The sequence below is a fragment of the Perca fluviatilis genome, chromosome 6 (genome assembly GCF_010015445.1).
Source record: "Perca fluviatilis chromosome 6, GENO_Pfluv_1.0, whole genome shotgun sequence".
NCBI classification, from domain to species: Eukaryota; Metazoa; Chordata; class Actinopteri; order Perciformes; family Percidae; genus Perca; species Perca fluviatilis.
Genome location: NC_053117.1, coordinates 14,234,094 through 14,254,758, shown reverse-complemented (window position 1 = coordinate 14,254,758; position 20,665 = coordinate 14,234,094). Strand labels below are relative to the sequence as shown.

At 39.6% G+C, this 20,665-nt stretch overlaps 3 protein-coding genes and 1 long non-coding RNA gene across 4 annotated transcripts in view; 2 read left to right on the top strand and 2 right to left on the bottom strand.

Annotated features, from left to right (window-relative positions):
- The window catches only part of LOC120560400 (transmembrane protein 150A-like), a 28,861-nt gene extending 27,013 nt beyond the window's left edge, over positions 1-1,848 (bottom strand). The window contains exon 1 of the mRNA XM_039802863.1: positions 1,237-1,848. Within this exon, the coding sequence (XP_039658797.1) occupies positions 1,237-1,305 (69 nt within the window). The 5' untranslated portion in view covers positions 1,306-1,848. The remainder of the gene's footprint in view (positions 1-1,236) is intronic.
- Positions 256-2,504, top strand: LOC120560401. Its single transcript, XR_005639479.1, has 4 exons — positions 256-413; positions 1,333-1,387; positions 1,848-1,946; positions 2,179-2,504. It is a non-coding gene; the product is annotated as an uncharacterized LOC120560401 (long non-coding RNA).
- Positions 2,505-5,947: 3,443 nt separating this feature from the next.
- On the top strand, positions 5,948-8,276 carry LOC120560956 (purpurin-like). The gene is made up of 6 exons (XM_039803876.1): positions 5,948-6,083; positions 6,245-6,359; positions 6,730-6,866; positions 6,987-7,099; positions 7,189-7,401; positions 8,061-8,276. The coding sequence occupies exons 2-6, from the start codon at positions 6,246-6,248 to the stop codon at positions 8,069-8,071; spliced, it is 588 nt and encodes a 195-aa protein (XP_039659810.1). The 5' UTR covers positions 5,948-6,083; position 6,245; the 3' UTR covers positions 8,072-8,276.
- A 177-nt stretch (positions 8,277-8,453) lies between these two features.
- Positions 8,454-20,481, bottom strand: idua (alpha-L-iduronidase). The gene is made up of 14 exons (XM_039803875.1): positions 20,116-20,481; positions 19,151-19,291; positions 18,910-18,992; positions 18,155-18,262; positions 17,590-17,685; positions 16,512-16,714; positions 15,821-16,000; positions 12,998-13,214; positions 11,738-11,947; positions 11,482-11,603; positions 10,556-10,681; positions 10,116-10,192; positions 9,806-9,906; positions 8,454-9,693 (listed from the first exon to the last, which is right to left on the bottom strand). Exons 1-14 carry the CDS (start codon positions 20,250-20,252, stop codon positions 9,593-9,595), a joined length of 1,902 nt encoding a protein of 633 aa, XP_039659809.1. The 5' UTR covers positions 20,253-20,481; the 3' UTR covers positions 8,454-9,592.
- Positions 20,482-20,665: the final 184 nt, after the last annotated feature.

Sequence of the window (20,665 nt, the reverse complement as noted above, 5' to 3'; positions counted from 1 at the left end):
ATATGAATGGCGATCCTCATAAAGGTAAACTAGATTTGGTATAGTTATATATTACTCTCCATTTACAAAGGCATGCCTAATACACTGAACACTGAGAGGTGTGAAATCTGAGGTGAACAATACAGTCTGTTGTGGAGCTTCATGAGGTTTCCCTGTCCAGTGGATCATAAAGACATATCACAGAAGATGCCATTGGTCTCCTGTCCGGAACAATAATCTATAAATTGCCACTGAAATGGATCATTTGCTCCAGAAGATGGCAGTATTTCACCAATGAGCATATCAGCTGCAGTAAATCCTCAAAGAAGAAGTATCTTGTCCCACAGTCCTCTCTCTGGTGGTAAAGTGACCTCTGGCTGTTAGCCTGCTGTAAAACTATGGCGCCTCCAGTTGCAGTGTCGCCTTTGATTAAGGTTTGTGTTGCTTTAACGTTACATGTTGTGAAAAAGGGGTTACTCGTGGTTTACCGTAAATTACCTTTTGCCCTCGTATTTAGGTTGCTAACGTTAGCTAGCTACACAAAGCACGCTAACCTGCTAACTGTTAGCAAGGAAGCATGCTAGCTTATAGCTATCTAACTTTACTACAACTTCTAACGTTAGCGTTATTTGCATTTGTGCGAATGCATTTGTTCAATTTATTTAACTATGTTCAATGGTATTGGGAAGTGCGACTTGCCTTGACGGAACATCACCCTTGACGTTGCTAGCTAACGTTAAGACCACAGACTCTCCATTGAAACGACGTGGCTATCGTTAGCTAACTAGTTGTTGGAAATAGAAATGCCATTGGATTTAATGGACATTAATCCAGTAGAAGGCATTTTATAAACCGTATCGCATCCTTGGGTGTTTAATTAAGCTGTAACTTAATTTGCCGTCCTCGTTATCGCCCACTGCTGTTCATTATTGGTGTAGACTGTTGTCTATTGGACTAGCTAATAACAATGACAATGGGCCCTAACCACTCTGGAAACTAGTTTAATTTAACTCCGTTAGATGTGTAATTTGTGGCCATGACCAAGGTCTCAATTCCTCCAGCACTGTACAGAGTTCAATGGGCATCACGGAAGCAATGCTAAGTAAGCATATACAGTTAAAGGAAGGAAGGAAGGATGTCTAGAACTTCTAAAGCGAAGGCTACTGGGTATTCTGTCTGTCATTTCTATTGGTGTAGAACCTATGAATGACATAACCTCTTCAATACGAAAATGGCAAGTTTAGTAATAACACTTACTTGTAGATATCCTGTCCCTTGTATGATTGAGAATTTGCATACACTTTGTAGTGACTGCACCACTGGCATTAATGTGCATGGTTTTCTCCTTCACAGACCGCAAGGTATTCAGCTCTGATTGCTGGCATCATCTATGGCAAAAAAAGATATGGTGAGTTATTCTTATTAGTAATGATGCACTTTACTGGAACAGTGCACTGAGATAAACCCACCGTAATATATTGAATATAACAGTAATTTGGACCGTGAGGGTGGGAAAAACACTCTAAACATTGTGTTTAAAACCTGATCCTCTTACCAAAAGAAAGCATGCTTCGCATTAACTTGACAAATGAGATTATAAACTCAAATTACTGGATTAACGGTCATACAATGTTAAAGTGCCAAAGATGATAGATCTTCATTCAGTTCCTGCAGCATCTTATTTGAGGAAGTAACACTCAGGTCTATGTATAGATACCATATTTGCTTGGTGCATTTTAACAAGATGTTCACTTCAGATAATGTTACCAAATGTCATTTTGAAATGCAGTCATTATTGGGTGCCATTTTCTTCACATAATGAAAGCTTCTTTTTTTTTGTCTTTTAAATAAACCACTAATTTCCTCAGAAAACCTGAAGCCAATTGCAGCTGAAGAGAGGAGGATTGAGGAGGAGGAGAAAAAGATTCGTGAAGAGCAGGAGCGCATTGCCAAGGCGCTCGCAGAAGGTAGCCTCTACAGCCTTAATCCTGCATGTCAAATATTCAGGCCACAGTTTGCACACGCATACAACTGCGTGCTGCACGGTTTCCTGGAAGTGGAATTTAATAATAGCAACACCAGTATATACAGTGTAATACACTTGGTGCTGCATTGCACAATAAAGTGGGAGACTAAACCATATTTGCAATGTAAAATTCTAAATGTACTAATCCCACTTATTTTACTCTCTCCTTACAGCAAGTGAAGATACTATTCTGAAGTAAAGCTGGTGTGCCGTCTGAGGATGTCCCTGTGCAATTCCCAACATCTCCTTCCTTTTTTCCTGGAGTAACAATGGCAAAGTCGGGTCCCAAGCAGTCAAACACTCCCGCGTTGTGGACCTACTCACTGTTACCTTGTATGATACAACAACTCTCTGGCATGCCAGATACAGTGATTATGAGTTAGTTACATGATCTAAAATAAAGCTCTTGGACTCAGCATTGTAATACTGCAAATGCAGCCGCATAAGTTATAACGTTCATGTTTGTAATGAAATGTCATAAATACAAAGGATACATGATCACTTTAGTCTTTGTCTTTCTTTTACCTTTTAGTTATAATCAGTGTTTACCTTTAGCCACTGTTTGGCACAGGTATGACATGTTATATTAAAATAACTTTGCAATCAGTATTTCATATTAAAATTATCCATCTTAGATTATGTTCCATTGCTTCCTATTTACCAACACCTTTTGATGACTGGTTCTCATTTACAATATAATTATTTGTCCTTTAATCATGTGAATACTTGGCATTAGAAACCTACAGGGCATTTTTTGTTTTGATCTTATTTAAGGCAGAAGTGCTTATATTTTTTTAGGCCTTTATTTGTATAGGACAGTTCAGACATGAAAGGGGGGGGGGAAGAGAGGGTGAATGGCAAAGGCCCGCAGGTCAGAGTCGAACCTGCAGCCGCTGCATCGAGGAGTAAACCTCTATACATGGGCACCTGCTCTACCAACTGAGCTAACCAGGCACTAAAAGTGTAGAAGTGTCATAAGAATTTCCAAAGGAAGCTGATTAATTAAAATGTCATTTAAAGTGCTCATATTATGCTTTTTGGCTTTTTCCCTTTCCTTTATAGTGGTATATTTTTTTTTTTTTGCCCAGGTTGGGCTTTTTACAAAGTGAAAAGCCCAATGTCCCCCAAAGGGACTTACCATCTCCAACAGAAAACACTGTTCACAAACCGCTCCAAACAGCTCTGTTGTAGTCCAGCCTTTACTTCAGAGACGAACATGGTCACTTTGTAACACACGTTATAATGCTCGCCTAGCTGCTAGCGTGGCACGCCCTCATACTCTGCTTCTGACTGGCTAGTAGTCCTTACCTAGCTACTGCGCATGTGCAACTCCCAACAAAGATGGTACAGAAGTGTGATGCCTCACTCTAGCTAAAGCTGTGTGTTGAACTCTCTGCTCAAGACACAGGGTGAAAAGAGGAGCTGCAGCAATATGCAGTACAACAAAAATATGGTGTGTTTTGAAAATTAAACCATGTAAACCTATTCTGATATAACCTCTAAATACAACTATGAAGCTGAAAATGAGCACTTTAATTCTCATGGAAAAGTTGTCATGAAAAAAATGTCCTCACCCTGTTTGAGTTCCTACTGTAGCTTTATGAGCCTGCGGAAAATGAGTTACCGGTAGTTATTACTTGGTTTTCTAAGATGTGCATTTAATTACAGTGAAATACATTAGTTGCAGACGTGCCATTTACTGGAGAAATTAACTTTCAGTTAGTTATAAAGATTGGTCAATGTGGTTCAAGAGCTGACCCAACATTAGACATTAATCTTTATTTATTGATTGTAGAACATGTATAGTCTATAAAATGTTAGAAAATAGTGAAAAATACCCATTATAATTTCCTTAAGCCAAAGGTAATGTCATCAAATTGTTTGTTTTGCCTGAGAAACAGTCCAAACCCCCATTAGCTTATCACTAAGAAAAGAAAAACAGCACAATTCTCTCAACCAAAAAGTTGGAACGGAAAATGTTTTGGTATTGTTTGCTTGCAAAATAACTTAGTTAATTGGTTGTCAAAATAGTTGCCCATTATCTTACTGTCAATTTACTAATCATCTCATCGTTTTTGTTATAATTATGTTCCAAACTTAATACAAATGATTTCCACTGCTGATTAGTGTGATTCAATGTAGGTGAAAAATCTGACTTTACAGTTTTAGGTAAATAAAACAAGACAATCATGAAATCCAACTATTCCCCCTGCAGTCCCTTCAGGGTCCTGGGTTGCTCAAAGTGAAAGCCATGGCTGATGGCTTGTTGCCCAGATGCTTTCAACATTCATCTTCTTGAAGACCAACTAACTGTCAGATCCTGTGGAAATGTTCTTCCATCCCTCTCTGACAGTCACCTGCTAATGGTCACGTGACATGGCTTGAGTTCAGACATGTCGAACCTTAGCTGACCTCCAGTTAAGCAAGTGTGCGTCTAAATGCGTCTAGGATCATTTAAACCTAGCTTTTGTTTTCAGATTAGAGATGCAGAGTTTATACTGTTGGTATTTACACAAAGTAATACTGTTACCATAGAGCATAGAGGCCTTACCTAATATACTCAGGACAGGTAATTATTAGAATAACAACAATGCCCAGGGCAGACTAAAAATACAGCTGGACTTACTGGAAAGTATGCAACAAAACAGATTATGGAATTGAAAAAAATTGTAAATAAGAGCAGAAATCAGAAATAATGTAGAAATTTAACAGAAATCTAAATATATATATATTTTTAAGAAACACATAATTAATTAGAAAAAGTACAAGGGTAAAAATGGCAAGTCTACAAAAGAGGATTTAAGAATTGATGGTAAACTTTATAGTGATGGCATATTGTGAGCAACAACACTAATTAGGTTTGTAAATGGATTTGAAGCAGCAACTTATTTCATGATGTTTTAGTGAGTAAAACACCCCACTCCTGTCTGTGAAGTGGGGTGTTATAACACTTTGGCATCTGTATGCACGTTTGCTGGTGGTGCAAACTTCACATTTTGCCCCCGGATTATACTGTAGGTGGAAGCTCTGGCAGCTTTTATGGACAAGATGACAGCTTGTTACTTAACTGAGCAAGTGACAACAGGCGGGAACACCTGACATAACGTAATAGGGCATTAGTACTCGGTGTGCTATTTTCCAGACTATTTTATTATTATGTAAATTGTAAATTATGTAAAATCGTAATTGTGAAAATACTGCTTTTCACATCCTTTATCCTTAAACTTTGTGGATCTTTTTATGTTTTACACCCAAATAAAATGTTTTGTCAACATAATAATATGTTAATAATAAAACCCTATATATTTGAAGTGCACTTACTATTCAAATAAACAGAACCAAGTATTGTTTGGAAGTCCAAAAGTAATAAAAGTGAGACAGTTTATTTTTGTCACTAATTATCAAAGCCAGTAGAAAAGTAGGAAAAACCAACATAAAAACAGAACAGGAAAAACTTGACTGCCCAGTAAGTTTTTAAGAATAGTATCCTAGTAACATTTTATCTGAAGATGAAAAAAATAAATAAAAATAAAACAGAAAGAAGATGGGTGGTTTCATCATTTTAAGTATGAAAAACAAACCCTAAAAATTTAAATAAAATTAAAAAAATAAAACCATGTTATCTCATATTCTTTTATTCACCCTGTATCACACTATCACATTACTTTCTTAGCAAATCTTCATATTTGCACTACGTCGCATTGGAGAGCTTTATGACTTAAATACACCAGTCTGCACATGTAAACACATCGGCCATGGACGTGTGACTTGGTGCTCAGGCCACCACTTTGCCCTGGGGCTTTTGCAGTTATGTATCCCATTATAGAGCCCTGCAAACAATTACATAAAGCCAACACAGTGCTGAATGTGAGGGTTTATCAGCTTACAGTGGGGGATTTTGTTAACTGGATTAGTGGTAGATTTAAACTCTGCATTTAGGTTCAAGAAGTGAAAATAATCAGTGAGCCTGTCTGCGCGTCAGGTATAAAAAGGGTTCACACGGCGTCTTCTCACCACAGCTCAGACACTGCAACAGCTCTACACTGATAACTTTGTGCGACCTCATTCTACACTTCAGGTAAGCAGATGCTGCTTTGTGGAGACAGAGTGATCTTTTTACAAACTAAATATGTTGTTTTTCCTTTAGCCAGATACAAGCTGCTCTAAAGTAACAAAGAACTGGAAATAAAGATCATACTATTATGCCAATTAACATGTGCTCAACTTTGTTTTGCTTAGAATGGACTACCAAATCGTTGCCCTGGTGATGTTGTTCCTGGCCTGTGTGGAGCAGAGCCTGGCCTCATGCGTTGTGGACAGCTTCACAGTAAAACAAGACTTTGACCCCAAAAGAGTGAGTACGGAAATATGTTTAAGTATTCAACTCAGATCTAGTGCAAGTTGCTGTTAACTGTAACTAGCCTGATACCTTTTACAGTAATACTACTATGTAGGTTCAGGACAGATAGCTAACTCCACCAGATAATCAATTAGGAAAACGGATTGAATAGCTATACAATGATCAACATCCTCCAAATAAACCAGGACATCATCAGCATACAATAAAATATAGTGTTGCGTATTGTGTATTACAATCAGGGGTATCACTTCATATCCTGATTGTAGTACACATACAAATAACAAAAACAAATTTGTTTATGTGCATATTCATATTACAATGATAAAATGCCTATTAAAATAATCTTTATAATTCCCCGCAACAGTATGCAGGAAAGTGGTATGCTCTGCAGAAGAAGGATCCCGAGGGTTTGTTCCTGCAGGACAACATCTCTGCTGAATACACCGTTGAAGACGATGGTTCCATGGTTGCCTCTTCCAAGGGCAGAGTCACTCTCTTTGGGTGGGTATTTGTCATTTTTAGTTTATTTAGTAGCAGTCTGAATGTGATATATTTGAATAACTACTAGAGGATACATTCCTGCTTGCAAATGTAACCGTTTTTTCTCTACTTGTGATCCAGGTTCTGGGTCGTGTGCGCCGACATGGCTGCTCAGTACTCCGTGCCCGACCCCGGCACCCCCGGCAAGATGTTCATGAACTACCAGGGACTGGCCAGCTACCTGTCCAGCGGCGGTAAGCCTCCTCAGTTGTATGCACACATTCTCTCGGCCTCTCTCGCTCTAACACAGCTAAGACTAACTTCTTGCTCCCCGCTATTTCAGGTGACAACTACTGGGTCATTGACACAGACTATGACAACTACGCCATCACCTATGCCTGCCGCACCCTGAAAGAGGATGGAAGCTGCGATGATGGATACTCCCTGGTCTTCGCCCGCAACCCCCGCGGCCTGCCCCCTGCCATCCAGAGAGTCGTCCGCCAGAAACAGGAGGAAGTCTGCATGGCCGGAGAGTTCCAGCCAGTGCTGCAGTCTGGTATGTACTCAGTCTTTCACATTTAGCTCAATGGACAGACCAATAGAGAAACCATACACCTCGACTTGCATTTAAAGGATTTAACTGATACTGTGATGCCAAAAAACATGTTTAACATTAAGGGTAAACTAGTCTATATCTTTCACGTTCTACTTCTGGGATTGCTCCGGTGCTGCAAGAAATTCCGTCTGTATTTTCCGTTTCCTTCCGCTTTCTTTGTGTTGGAGTTTTAAATTCGGTGGATTTATGAGGACTATTGTTAACCTCCCCTCAGATCGCTGCCTGTTAAATTGAGACAGCTAGCTAGACTATCTGTTTAATTGAGTTTTCTCTCGCACAACTATTTTGAAGCGGCTCTGTGCGGAGTTTAGCAGCGCCCATGACGACTCTGATTGGTTTAAAGAAGTGCCAATAAACCAGAGCACGTTTTCCTCCCATCCCCGAATGCTATGTGGAGTAGCCAGATCCTCCTTCAGCACGCTTTGGAGGAGGGTCTGTCAAAGCGAGACTAAGAGTAAACAAAGAAGTACTCTTTGCAACACTTGGATTGCCCTTTATAGCACTTTTCAAAGAACATTTATATTCAACTTTAAATATTTCAAGCTCTGTGTTACATTTTAACTCATCTAACACTTGATCCTCTTGTCTATTCTTAACAGGAGCCTGCTAAACTGTCCCTAAGCTAAAGTTTGCTGAGCAGCACTTCAGGTTACTGGATTGATCATCCTGCCCAAAGTAAAGACAGAGCTCTACTCAAAGACGCAAATGAGAGAATAATCACGCTATCATATTCAACGCCCCGACGAAAAGAATGTCATCAAACCTGCCAAGATGAAAATATATTTCCCAGCCAAATAAAAACCATTACCTGTTGAGTGACTGTGATAATTGTCCTTCTGTATTAGTGACAATACATTTTGTAACGAAACTTGCTGTTGTCCTTGTTTTTGTAAAAACGACCGTGTAAGCCAGTTAGATTGGTGGTCTAAATCTTATTTATCTAGTGCACAGTTATCAAACACAATTGTATTAAAAAAAAAAAATCGGAGACATTTAGAGTATAAAAATAGAATTTAACAAATGTATAGATTAAAGATAAAAAAAAAAGATTATTAACGTCTCATTGCTAGGTGACTTTATGTTTTTTACTTCTCCTTTCATACTAATAACGACACATTATGTGCAACTGCACAACAAGCATGAACAATTAAAAAACACTTGGTTAACAAGTTGTCTTAAAGGATGTATAACACAGCTGGCCTTTTCACGTGTAAATATATTAAAAAGGACAAGTCTGGCGATATTCTAAATTTTGTTATTGTCAACAAATATCCAACGAAAAGACCAAAATCAACAAGGAATTGGTCCAAATAACAAGTACTGCCTGTGATCCAAAACCCGATATATCTTATTTTCGGTGCCTTGGAGCTCTATTGTCCAACATGATATAAAAACTAAAGCACCAAATGTGTATTAATCCACTGCTGAAAATAGTCCCCAACAAATGTGCTATTTACTTCTGTTTGAGTAATGTTTGCTAAAAACTACAGTGCTGGGCTATTTTAAGAAATGATTTAGCCTTTAAAAAATGAGAAACTATATATTAGTGATTATTATTATTATTATTATTATTATTAGTGACCCGTTTTACATCTTCGGGAGAAACCAGTTAGATCCCGGCTGAGACCGACTGACACCTTGTGGTTTTGATGTTTTCATGGGATTTGTTTACAATTACAAACTACAATTGCCAGCCATACCGCTTCTTTTAATCCAAAATTATAATTACATGTTACTAGTTAAAAAAAATTCCGCCAAGACTGGATGTGTTATATCCCTTTATCCATCTCCACCTCCAATAAATCAACAACTGCTTCAGAAATGAATGTATTTGAGCTGATAATGTTTGCGGATAATTATTAGTCTTTAGTCACTTTTATCTAACAGGCTCAGAGTCTTTCAAATTACAACCACTTCTATACCCTATTAAAACATGTGATGCCTGTATTTCTGTGAAACACACCATGAGCATAAATAATAAATGTATGCTTACAATGTGATTGGTCAGATGGCACAGCACTTGTATAGCATACTGTATATATAATCAGCCCATTCATTTCTATAAAATGTATTTACATTGTACAAAACTATTCAGAAACACAATTAGAATGCTAACAGACTTGCCCGTGGTCTAGTGCTCCTCTGAGTAGCTCTCTGGCAGCGAGTACGGGCCAGGCCTTCCCCAGTAGTCCACAGCTCGGACCCTGTACAGACCGCCAGCCTCCCCGTCCACTACAGAACACAACATGGTATTATTTCTATGGCTGGATGTCACGACGGCAAAATATAGTTTGAAAGGTGAGGAAAATTCTGTTTCTTATAATCATTTACTGGGAATTCTTACCAGGTGAATAAACATAAGAAGTAAAAATGGTGTCTTGAGTGTTAATTCTGCTGAATTCCTTGTGGTCTGTGGAGAACTCCACTTCAAATGTCTTAATGCATCTGCAAATACAAAAAAGTTCAAAAGCATGAATGAGTGCTTTCTTGTTCTTGGTGTATGCATATTACATACAGTATTTACTACATTTCATAAAGAGATGAAATCTACTGTACTGCTGCAGTCAATACAAGGAGTTTGGGATAAGACACGTTTTTAAATGAATCTGTCATCAATTACGTGCAAAAATAAAGAAATAATCATGTGCACCTACTTAGAATCGACACAGTGGTCTGACCAGACGATCAGGACTTGGCCTTTGGTGATCCTGATGAAGTGCAATCCATTGACCTAATCAAAAGTCAAATACAGGTAAGAGTTGATCTCTTTTGAAATATGCAGCTCAGTTCCATACATTATCTATCCAGCATTCAACATAACACAGGCTTTGAGGTTACATTTCGTCTTCATACTTAAATCAGAAATCACTTTCTCACTTTGCGACTGGAGAAAATATTCCTCGTCTTACTTGCATTGACGCAGAGACAAATGCTCAACTGTGCAGTGTGACAAACCAGGACACAGATGGCACAAGGTAGGATTCAACTTATGCACCGATAAATAACATTCATGAGAAGCTTTAAGGTGGACTGTGAGGCACGTGCAATCACATTTACTCTGACTTGACGCTGTTGCTGTGCGTTGGGTACTGACCTGGTCTGGCACGGCTTTGGGCTGGGCACAAACATGGATGAGGAGGACGGAGGGCACGGACAGTTTAGCTTTCAGAGTCAGAGTGTCTGCTGCAGGAACTTCCCAGGGTCCATCAACATGAGGGTCCTGACACAATGGCACATCATCAGTGGGTCAAGGCCAATAGAATTTAACATGTTAATTAAAGCTGCACTGAACAAGATCATCATCCATGAATACACCTCGTCTCAAAAGTGAGATATACAGGGTTTCGTATTAGCGTGGATGGACACCAGGAAATTTGAGAGATCAAGCACACCTGGATTGCAATCTACCAAACAGCACACACAATTTACAGATATATGAACACTATTATGTTACTGTATATTAAGGGCAAACAATATAATTCCACACTATTTAATGTGTACAATAGTTACGGTTTAAAAAGGTACAATGTAGTAGGCCGACTGTAATACACTATGTAAGCCATTTTACTGCTCGATAGGAAAGTTGGCTTTTTCATGACTGATCTTAAAGAAAAACACTACGGTTCATCTGACAAGTTACATCATTTGAGCTGAATTCAAATTGATTTCTGGTTTTGAACAAACACTCAACCTGCATGGCAAATTATCAATCACAATCATTCTCAGAGCGGACTGATTCATTTAGCACGGAGAAAACAACCTAACGATCATTTATCGTTGATTTCTTTCGCTACTATCTACATTTCAAATCAAAAAAAGAAATAAAATAACTGCTATTTGGAAGTATTTTTTGTGTTACTGCATTAAGAGGTACTTTTCTTCTGATTCCAAATGGATTTACAGAAGCAAAAAGCTTCATAGACAGTATTGTGAAATTACTGTACACAAGTTGATGTACTTAATAAATAACGTACATTGCAAAATAATTTTTTTTATATTATCGTTTGACCTGCTGTTTACCTGCACACTCCTGAGGCGCCTGAACTGTTCTGCTGTGGGGTAGTCGGGGCTGCCCATGCTTTGCCACAGCTGGTACGGGTTGGTCACATTGTTGTCAATATAATATGCCACATACGCAAGACCTGGACAGCAAAGAGACAGATAGCAGGCAGGACTGAAATGAACCACTCACTGTTGGATCCGGTCATATGTTTCTTAAAACATAACCTTTTAATCTAAAATAAACCCTACAGTATTTTGTTAAACCTTCTGTTACCCTTCTGCGCAGCCAGTCCTTTCAGTGAGACGGTGACATCATCAGGGTTAGTGGAGGTGCTGTTGTCGTCACTGTTGTAGACCAGCACTGCTGCCTGCCAGCTGTCCGAGCCGCCCACTGTCACTGGCTTGTGGCTGCTGGCGAGTACTCCCACCGTGCTGTTGATAGTTCCTGCGGAGCTCAAAACCTGAGCCAGGACCTGCGTCTCTCCTTAAAGGGGGAATCAAAGACAGCAGAGGCAACAGGGGCCATTAAAATAGGACTGGGGCAGATGAGACAGCAACATCATGGAGACCTGTGCTTTGCTTGTACAAGGGGCTACTTTAGAAAACACACACACACACACACACACACACACACACACACACACACACACACACACACACACACACACACACACACACACACACACACACACACACACACACACACACACACACACACACACACACACACACACACACACACACACACACACACACACTAAATCCATCATACATTTCCACAGAGGCACAGGGTGCGATTTGCTGGAGAGGATGCGTGGGATTTCCCTCTTTCTGGTCTACATATCCTTGCCTCTGCTGAATTATTTTGTATCCCCGGTGGGGACAAAATATACCCCCGCTCAAAGTGCTCAATGCTACTTCACCAATGGACCCTTATATACCTAAAATAGGAGTATTTCAAAGTAAAGTGCTGTAACGTGTACAGTCTATAGTGCGATAGAACGATAAAATCTTGTATTTAGCCGCTACAGAGCTCCGGGACGCAGGCAGTTGTTTAGCCACCAACAGGTGACCGCGAGCCGGGTGCAGGCACCGCCAGATGACGGTCCTTTCAGAGGGCCATGGTAGTTGAGTTTAGTCAGAAAAAGGTGAGCGTCATATGGCGATAGCAGTTAGGTTTAGGCACTAAAACGACTAGATACAGTAAGTTTAGGAAAAAGATCGTGGTTTGGATGAAAACACCCCCTGGGTGAAAGTGTTTTTGCCGCGAAGTGAACTCCGCTCTCCGGCTTAAAAGCGTTGTGTTTTATGTTGACACTATTGTTGTGCTATGTCATTGTGAGATTATTTTCCATTGGATATTGAAGTGCATGTGTGTTTTGGCATGCCTGGCCGAGTTGCACTATATCCATGGTATTATAAGGGGGATTTCATTCTTGCATGTTTTATTTAGCTTTGCATGATCAAAAAAACACAAATCACACCCTGCTGAGGCACACATAAAACCCCTGTTCTAGAGCAAAGTGATTGTCACCTAGCAAAGCCAGCAGGCCCATGACAGTGAGGACAGGCTTCCTGATCAGCTGGACGTGAGGCGGCTGGGTGTTGTTGACTTGGAAGCGTGCGGTCAGCGTGCGCTGGGTGAAGGGGTGCGGGTGGTAGCTGAGGAAGGCATTGTCGTTGCTGAGCAGGGTGTAGTTGATGGTGCTGTTCGGGTCGGCCAGCAGCAGATCCTGGTGCTGGTTTATGACCTGTTGGAGGGAGCAGGACAGAGGACTGCTTCAGTGTAGTTTAACTAGGGCTGGGCGATATGGAGAAAATCAGATATCACGAAATTCTTGACCAAATACCTCGATGTCGATATTGAGGCGATATTCTAGGGTTGACAATTGGTGCTTTAACAAAATATCTTCACACTTAGATTTTAGATAAATAATCATCAGTAATATGGACATAATGTCTAAGTGGGGAAAAGGCAAATAATAGAACAGCTAGAGTAAGTTAAGCTAGTTAGTCTGGTAAGTTCAGAAAAGTACATCACTCTACTGTAATGCAGCCTTTAAAACCAGAAAAAGAAAACCCTTATCTCATATTACGATATCCAAAATCTAAGACGATATCTATATCATATCACGATATCAATATTATATCGATATATTGCCCAGCCCTAAGTTTAACTGGTAGAGTGGAGAAGAGCTAAAACTGCCTGGGTTTGGTGTCCAACCAGTGAGAAGCATTTTATTTATTAGGTATATTTTTTTATCCTTTAGCTTACATACCCCTAACACAACTACATACATTGTCTTATAACAAACTTAACACTTTGGTAAAGGTACTTTATTATCACATACATGTAGCAAAATTCATTCTCTGCATTTAAACCCATCCCTCAAGGGAGCAGTGGGCAGCCATTTACAGCGCCCCAACTCCAGATCTGAGCCAGTGCCTTGATCAAGGGCCTGGAGAACCTAGTACATGTTTTTTGATGGTGGAGGAAACCCACGCAAACGTGGGGAGAACATACAAACTCCACACAGAAAGGTCCGGAACGACCTGGATTCAAACCCAGAACCTTCTTGCTGTGAGGCCACAGTGCTAACCATTGGGCCACCATGCTGCAAATAACAACTGCAATGTCCTCTTGCTATTTTTGAGTGGTATCTTCATGGTTGTATGCACATTGTAAGTAACTTTGGATAAAAACGTCAGAAATATAGTACATAATATTAATTTTGCTATTTATGTTTGTAAAACAAAGTCTCAAATCTCTATATACACATTCCCAGTGGTGATATGCTAGTGTATTTAGTCACAGCACGTGCGCTTGCGACTTACAATGACTTACAAAGATACATAACAGCTACAAGTGTATGCACTATACAGGATTTACCCTATTATACTTTATTGACAGGAATAGATAGGTCAAACTGCAAACGGCCACCCACAAATAGTCTATAAACAAAGCATCAGGCTGTCTTTGAGATTTGACACGAATGACGGTTAAAGTTACTCAGGCTACCGAAGAATACCATAATTCCTCCGTTCAATTAGACCTTAGCGACGCACCCAAAGCTTCCATCCTTAACAAACAGCCATGTGTATCGGCTCTTTCAGTCTCTCCACTGCTGGCTGTTCCAATTTAACAGGAGAGAGAGGAGCAAGAGGGGTTAGGATCATCTTCAGCCAGAGAGGACATTATTTCTTCAGCTTCTTCTTGCGTTACCCCCCCAGTGGGAGGTGTGCTAACAGCACCTGCAGCAGGTGAATCGGTCGTGCTATTAACCTCATCGCCACACAGTTTCTTAGTAAAACCAAAATTAATTAAACTGTCTTGTTTTCTTTTTGCCATGGCTATATGATGGTTACTGCAGAATGGATTTCAAGGACTTTGTGCGCCGATTAATGGCCAACGTTTATATTTTTTCTGCGAATCTTTGAGTTAACATGTAGCCTACTAACATGAGTTGAATTTGCCCCGCAGCACCGCCACATTTGGTGTGGTGGTGAAGTGCAGTCATGCTGCGTTCATGAGCGTAGGCTCAGGTCTACGTCCGTAGTAGCCTATATTTTAATTTAACGTCTTTAATGTTAAGAGATCGCACAGGGACACGTTGATTAGGATTAAATTACAATGCCACATATGGCAGACACCTTCAGATATGAGAGACCCCCTCAGATTTTTGACTTTGGTGCTTTCATGGGACCCAGTCCTCACTCTATGGGAGCTCGGCTCCCTCTGGCTCCCACGTAATTTGAACACTGATATAAGGGCTAACTGGTTAAACTAACAAGGGTTAGATGAACTTTTGCCACTGTCCTGTCATGGTCTAATTTGTGTTTTCCACCCTGTGTAGAATAAAAGTCAGGGTGAAACACTGAACTCCTACTGTATGTAATTTTTGGCTCATTGGAGTTGACAAATACTTAATATAATCTATAATATAAAACTTCTGCATGTTTGTGTGCTGCTGCGTGTCCCTGTGTGTGTAACAAGCATATTGTGTGCACACTGTGCATAAGCCTAGGCACATTTTACTAAATTTGCTGTTAAAATAACAATTGACTTTAGACCAGGTTTTTGATGGTCAGTGGCGCGATCACTTCCCACTGCCTCAAGATAGCAATACACCAAGAATTCACCTGAACACACCTCCCCGTAAGACCAGCACACCCATGGGCGCAGAGATGGGCGCAGGTGCATTTGCTATTTAAACGACGCGGGTGCTGGACGGGAAATTGACAACTGTGTCGCTCTTAAACGAGCAAAGACATTTGCGTCAGGCTTTGCGCTGCGCCGGGTGCAAGATAGGGCCCATGGTGTTTTTTCGTCTTGCTCTCCTCCATCCCTTCACCTCACCTTCACCACCATGGCAGCGTAGGTCACATCAGCCCTCCACTCCTGAGGCCTGGACCAGCCCACTAGCGGATCGGCCTCATCATTGTAAACAGGGAGGCTGCGGAACCGGGGGAAACGCTCCTGGATCTCTCCCACTGTCTGGATCTCCTGCTGGAGGATGGGCAAGGAGTAGCCTCCTCCCTAAAAGACGGAAACAGAGAGTCAGCTTTATAAAGTCTTCTAATTGCATCTTGCACATTTTTGTAAACAACATGTGTTCTGTGTGCAAAAATCTTAATGTGTAAAGTAACTTGTAGCTAAAGCTGTCAGACTAATAAGAGTAAAAAGTACAATATTTACAATATTTCCCACTGAGATGTAGTGGAGTAGAAGTAGAAAGTGGCATGAAAAGTATCTCAAATTTGTACTTAAGTACGTTACTTGAGTAAATGTACTTAGTTACTCTCCAATACGGTCCTTTTTACAATTAATTAAGCTAATAAATGCATTGATCATTGATAAATATAGCTTAACATAACTCAGGCAATATAAATTTCAATAACATCACTATCCTCGTGTTTGCTCTAAAAAAATAAATCGACTACACTGTGTCACCCTATCGTGAAAGAAACCTTCAGAGAATGAATATGACAAATATTTATTCATTCTTTAATATTTGTTGTAAATGCGCTTTGAGTCGAGAAAAGCCCACCTTCTTGTGCAGGGCGATGTAGTCGATCCTGACGCCCGTCTCTCTGGTGAAGTAGTTGGTGCCGTTGTAGCAGTGCTGCAGCATGGCCCAGCAGTATGGGGAGTGTGGGGGGGAATGACACGAGTCTCCCGGACCCCCAAACTTCAGGAGACTGCTGGCAGCGCGCAGACCCTCCGAACAGGCATCATAGTAGTTGAGAAACCCTAAAGAAAAGTTTGTTATACTGAAACTCTCCACTGAAAACCGGCCCATTACTATTTTAATGTTTCCATGAGGATGTCTCTATTCAGGTACAAATAGATCACATTGCAGGTAGACATGCCATGTCATTATTAGCCTAATATAAAGTGTATGTCTAGAGTTTCTAATAAGCATTCATCAAACGACACATTTTTGGAGCAAGTAGTAGTAAAATAAGCATATACAAGTAACATACTGTATCTATGAGAGGAAGTGAGAACAAAATTGATGGGAGCAAATGTGCATTTGGCTACATTTAGCAACAATTTCCACTTAAAGTGTTCATATAATGCTCATTTTCAGGTTCATAGTTGTATTTAGAGGTTATATCAGAATAGGTTTAAATGGTTTAATTTTCAAAAAACACCATATTTTAGTTGTACTGCACATTGCTGCAGCTCCTCTTTTCACCCTGTGAACCCTCTCTGTTTTAGCTACAGAGTGAGACATCTCACTTCTGTTCCATCTTTGTTGGGAGTCGCACATGCTCAGTACCTAGGTAAGGACTACTAGCCAGTCAGAAACAGAGTATGAGGGCGTACCACGCTAGCAGCTAGGCGAGCATTATAACGTGTGTTACAAAGTGACGCATGTTCGTTAAGGAAGTAAAGCTGGACTACAATAGAGCTGTTTGGAGCAGTGTTTTCTGTTGGAGATGGTACAGGAAGTCCCTTTGGGGTGGACTTTGGGCTTTTTCATTTTGTAAACCTATAACGTGCACAAAAAAGATGTATAACACAATAAAGGAAAGGGAAAAAGCCAAAAAGCATAAAATGAGCACTTTCAAGAAAAACTGACATGACATCAAAATGTCATGTAGGATGCATTATGGGTTTACCTTGAATTGACACGGTGACATTATCAAAGTCATGGTTGTTGGGCTCATTCCATGTTTCAAAGTTCCACTGAGAGACACTTCCCAGGCCATACTTGTCTGTAATTAAAAAAAACACGACAGAAATCACACTGTGTAGGAGTGCAGTTTTTAATCTACTTATTGTTATAGGTTAGGCTACATTACACAAACATTTCACATACGTTTAATGAATGTTTCTGTGGGGACATTACACTTCCTGAATGGTCCTGATAGGGATAACCCTACTTGTGTAAAAGCTAAGGCCGAAATGATTTAAGAATGTATTCGATTTCATTTTAAAACCTCAGCAATCAGAAAGATACATGCATATAAATCTTGCCTTCATTTTTCATAGCAAGCCCCTCCCAAGAAGGTTAAACCAACTGGTAATCATTTTTAAACAATGACTTCAACACTTTACACACTGGCTTCTCAATTACAATTAACATTTGTTTCAGATTCAGGTTTTAATTGACAATGATTACATGGTATATGGAGTGCAAACAACATATACATATACGAACAGTGGCAAAACAATGGCACTCACCAATGCACCTCTTGGCTATGAGATAAACCAAATTTCTCCACTCTACCACTTGTGATTTGTCTTCAAAGTCAGTGAAATAGTTAGAGACGCTGCCCATCAGTTCAAAACCTGAAAACCAGAGATGCGGGAATTAATTACAGTTTATAATATTTACACAGCCACGTCACAAGTGCAACAGAAACCAGTAAAATCACATTTGACTCATACGTTTTTTTGTACCTTACATTTTACACGTACGGTTTTAGGGGTAGTTTGGAATAGGCTATTGGAAGAATTCTGCTTTAGATTCTTAATGAAAGCATTTGGGACAACAGTGCCTCCATAATATTGACTTAAAAATATATCAATTAGAGAACAGCCACTGAACAATGAACTTTTCATCCAGTAAGCACCAATATGGAAACCAGATGAAAACATGAATACTGGTGTGATTTATTTGGGGAGAAGATGATTTTAATTGACTGATTAATTTGATTTACAAGGAGGCCTTATCCCTCTTCATAATGCTGCTTCTTACGGGATCAGCTAACAAAATAAACACAAACACATTACCTAATCAAATACAGATTCTGTGGGGTATGATTTGAAGACTGAAAAAGCTTAATGCTACACGAAACTCACAATTATTTTGTAGCAAAACTTAAAAAAAAAAAAAAAAACTATGTATTGTGTTGGTTGCTTCCTCACAGCCTGTGGACATGTATTTGTTCAAAAATATTGTGATATTTGATTTTCTCCATATCGCCCAGCTCTACCTGGTTGGAGTCCATTAATCCACAGTAGTTCTATCAGCTGGTCCAGTTTAGTGAAGTTGTAGTTGGGCTGTCCTCCAATATCTCTACAACAACAAAATCAGACAGCAGTCATTTATCATGAGCAACACTCACAAAACCAGCAACTGATAATCACAAGTTACAAACTATACAAATCTACAACTATACTAAGCGGTAGGTTTTCATTGACATGTATTGTGGCTCCACTTGCTAGTTCACTTACTGTGCAGTGACCAGCTCCAGCATCCAGTGTATCCGGACCTGCTGGATCCCTCCATGGGGGACTGAGCCCACATAGGCCAGGTTCAGCTGCTGGTCGATGCTCAGGTCAAACTGTTGTGCCTCAGTGTGAGGGAGCGGGGGACTACAAAGAAGAGCCTCCTATTTAACTTTGTGATGCACCAGTGACACGAAAATGCATCAATAGATTAACAATGTGTTTTATATACCAGCCTGTTCATCGTAGGGCTGGGCAATATATCGATATTATGTCGATATCGTGATATGAGTCTAGATATCGTCTTAGATTTTGGATATTGTAATATGACGTAAGTGTTGTCTTTTCCTGGTTTTAAAGGCTGCATTACAGTAAAGTGACGTTACCAGACTGTTGTAGCTGTTCTATTGTTTGCCTTTTCCCCACTTATATTAGACATTATGTCCACATTACTGATATTTATTTATTTAAAATCTAAGTGTGAAGATATTTTGTTAAAGCACCAATTGTCAACCCTAGAATATCGCCGCAATATCGATATCGAGGTATTTGGTCAAGAATACTGTGATATCCGATTTTCTCCATATCGTCCCAGCCCTAGTTCATCGTATCCATACCATATATCGTATCATACTACTATAATCGGAGGGCAGTTTGTGTGTACATAGTGAATTACTGGGGACTCAAGGACGTGCCGCTTTAAATTTGGTGCAATTTGGAAACGTGACACATTTTAACAACAATAATAAATATTCATAAAAATGTCTTAGCTTTGTTTGCTTAACGTTAGTTGGTGCAACATTATGTAATATATCTTTAATTACAGAGGTCTTCTGGTAGATTCGGTATGAAAATAAACCCATATTTACTTCTCCAATTCAACAAACATGTCAACTTTGTCATTGGTTGCTGTTCACCGCTAACATCTTGCGAAAATAATTGCACACAAAAACAATTTAGATTTGACCTACCAGAAACCAGTACTTCTCCAGAAATGTTTAAGATATCCTACTGGTCTCCCCACATCAACTGTGATGACATATGAAGTTTTTGAAATTTCGGCAATGTTAAAAAGTAACGCAAAGACAGAAAAGGTTTTCCAATGCATGTCTGCGACCGAACATGGCAACTTTGTAGGTCGCGCTAGCTTAAATGGCTATAAAAACGATGTGAAGTTAGTAACAATGGCTCAACTTAACCCCAACATGCCTTTCACATTGTAAAAACACATTTAACTAAAGAGCCCTTCAACATAATTTACTTCAGCAAGGCTAAAAAAAACAACTAAAAACAACCAAAACAAACGCATTCCCACTCCGAGTTGCAGTCGCATTCAGAGCATGATGACGTTTAATGCGTGCGACACTGTTGTTGTAGTCTTTTTATGGAAGTTTAATAAATAAAGCAAATTAAACGCACATTAAAATCACTAAAAACTTTTAACAATCGTTTGCCATGTAAACAAACAAAAATCACTAAATTTTAATTTTAAAAAAAATAGGTGTGTAATTTAATAACGTC

Excerpts from the sequence above, each read along its gene's own strand:
- LOC120560956 (XM_039803876.1), top strand. The coding sequence starts at position 6,246 with ATGGACTACCAAATCGTTGCCCTGGTGATGTTGTTCCTGGCCTGTGTG. Across the intron at positions 6,867-6,986 it reads GGCAGAGTCACTCTCTTTGG|GTTCTGGGTCGTGTGCGCCG; the intron begins GTGGGTATTTGT and ends CTTGTGATCCAG. Across the intron at positions 7,100-7,188 it reads CAGCTACCTGTCCAGCGGCG|GTGACAACTACTGGGTCATT; the intron begins GTAAGCCTCCTC and ends CCGCTATTTCAG.
- idua (XM_039803875.1), bottom strand. The coding sequence starts at position 20,252 with ATGCATTGGAAAACCTTTTCTGTCTTTGCGTTACTTTTTAACATTGCC. Across the intron at positions 17,686-18,154 it reads CATAGCCAAGAGGTGCATTG|ACAAGTATGGCCTGGGAAGT; the intron begins GTGAGTGCCATT and ends TTTTAATTACAG. Across the intron at positions 16,715-17,589 it reads TGTCACCGTGTCAATTCAAG|GGTTTCTCAACTACTATGAT; the intron begins GTAAACCCATAA and ends ACTTTTCTTTAG.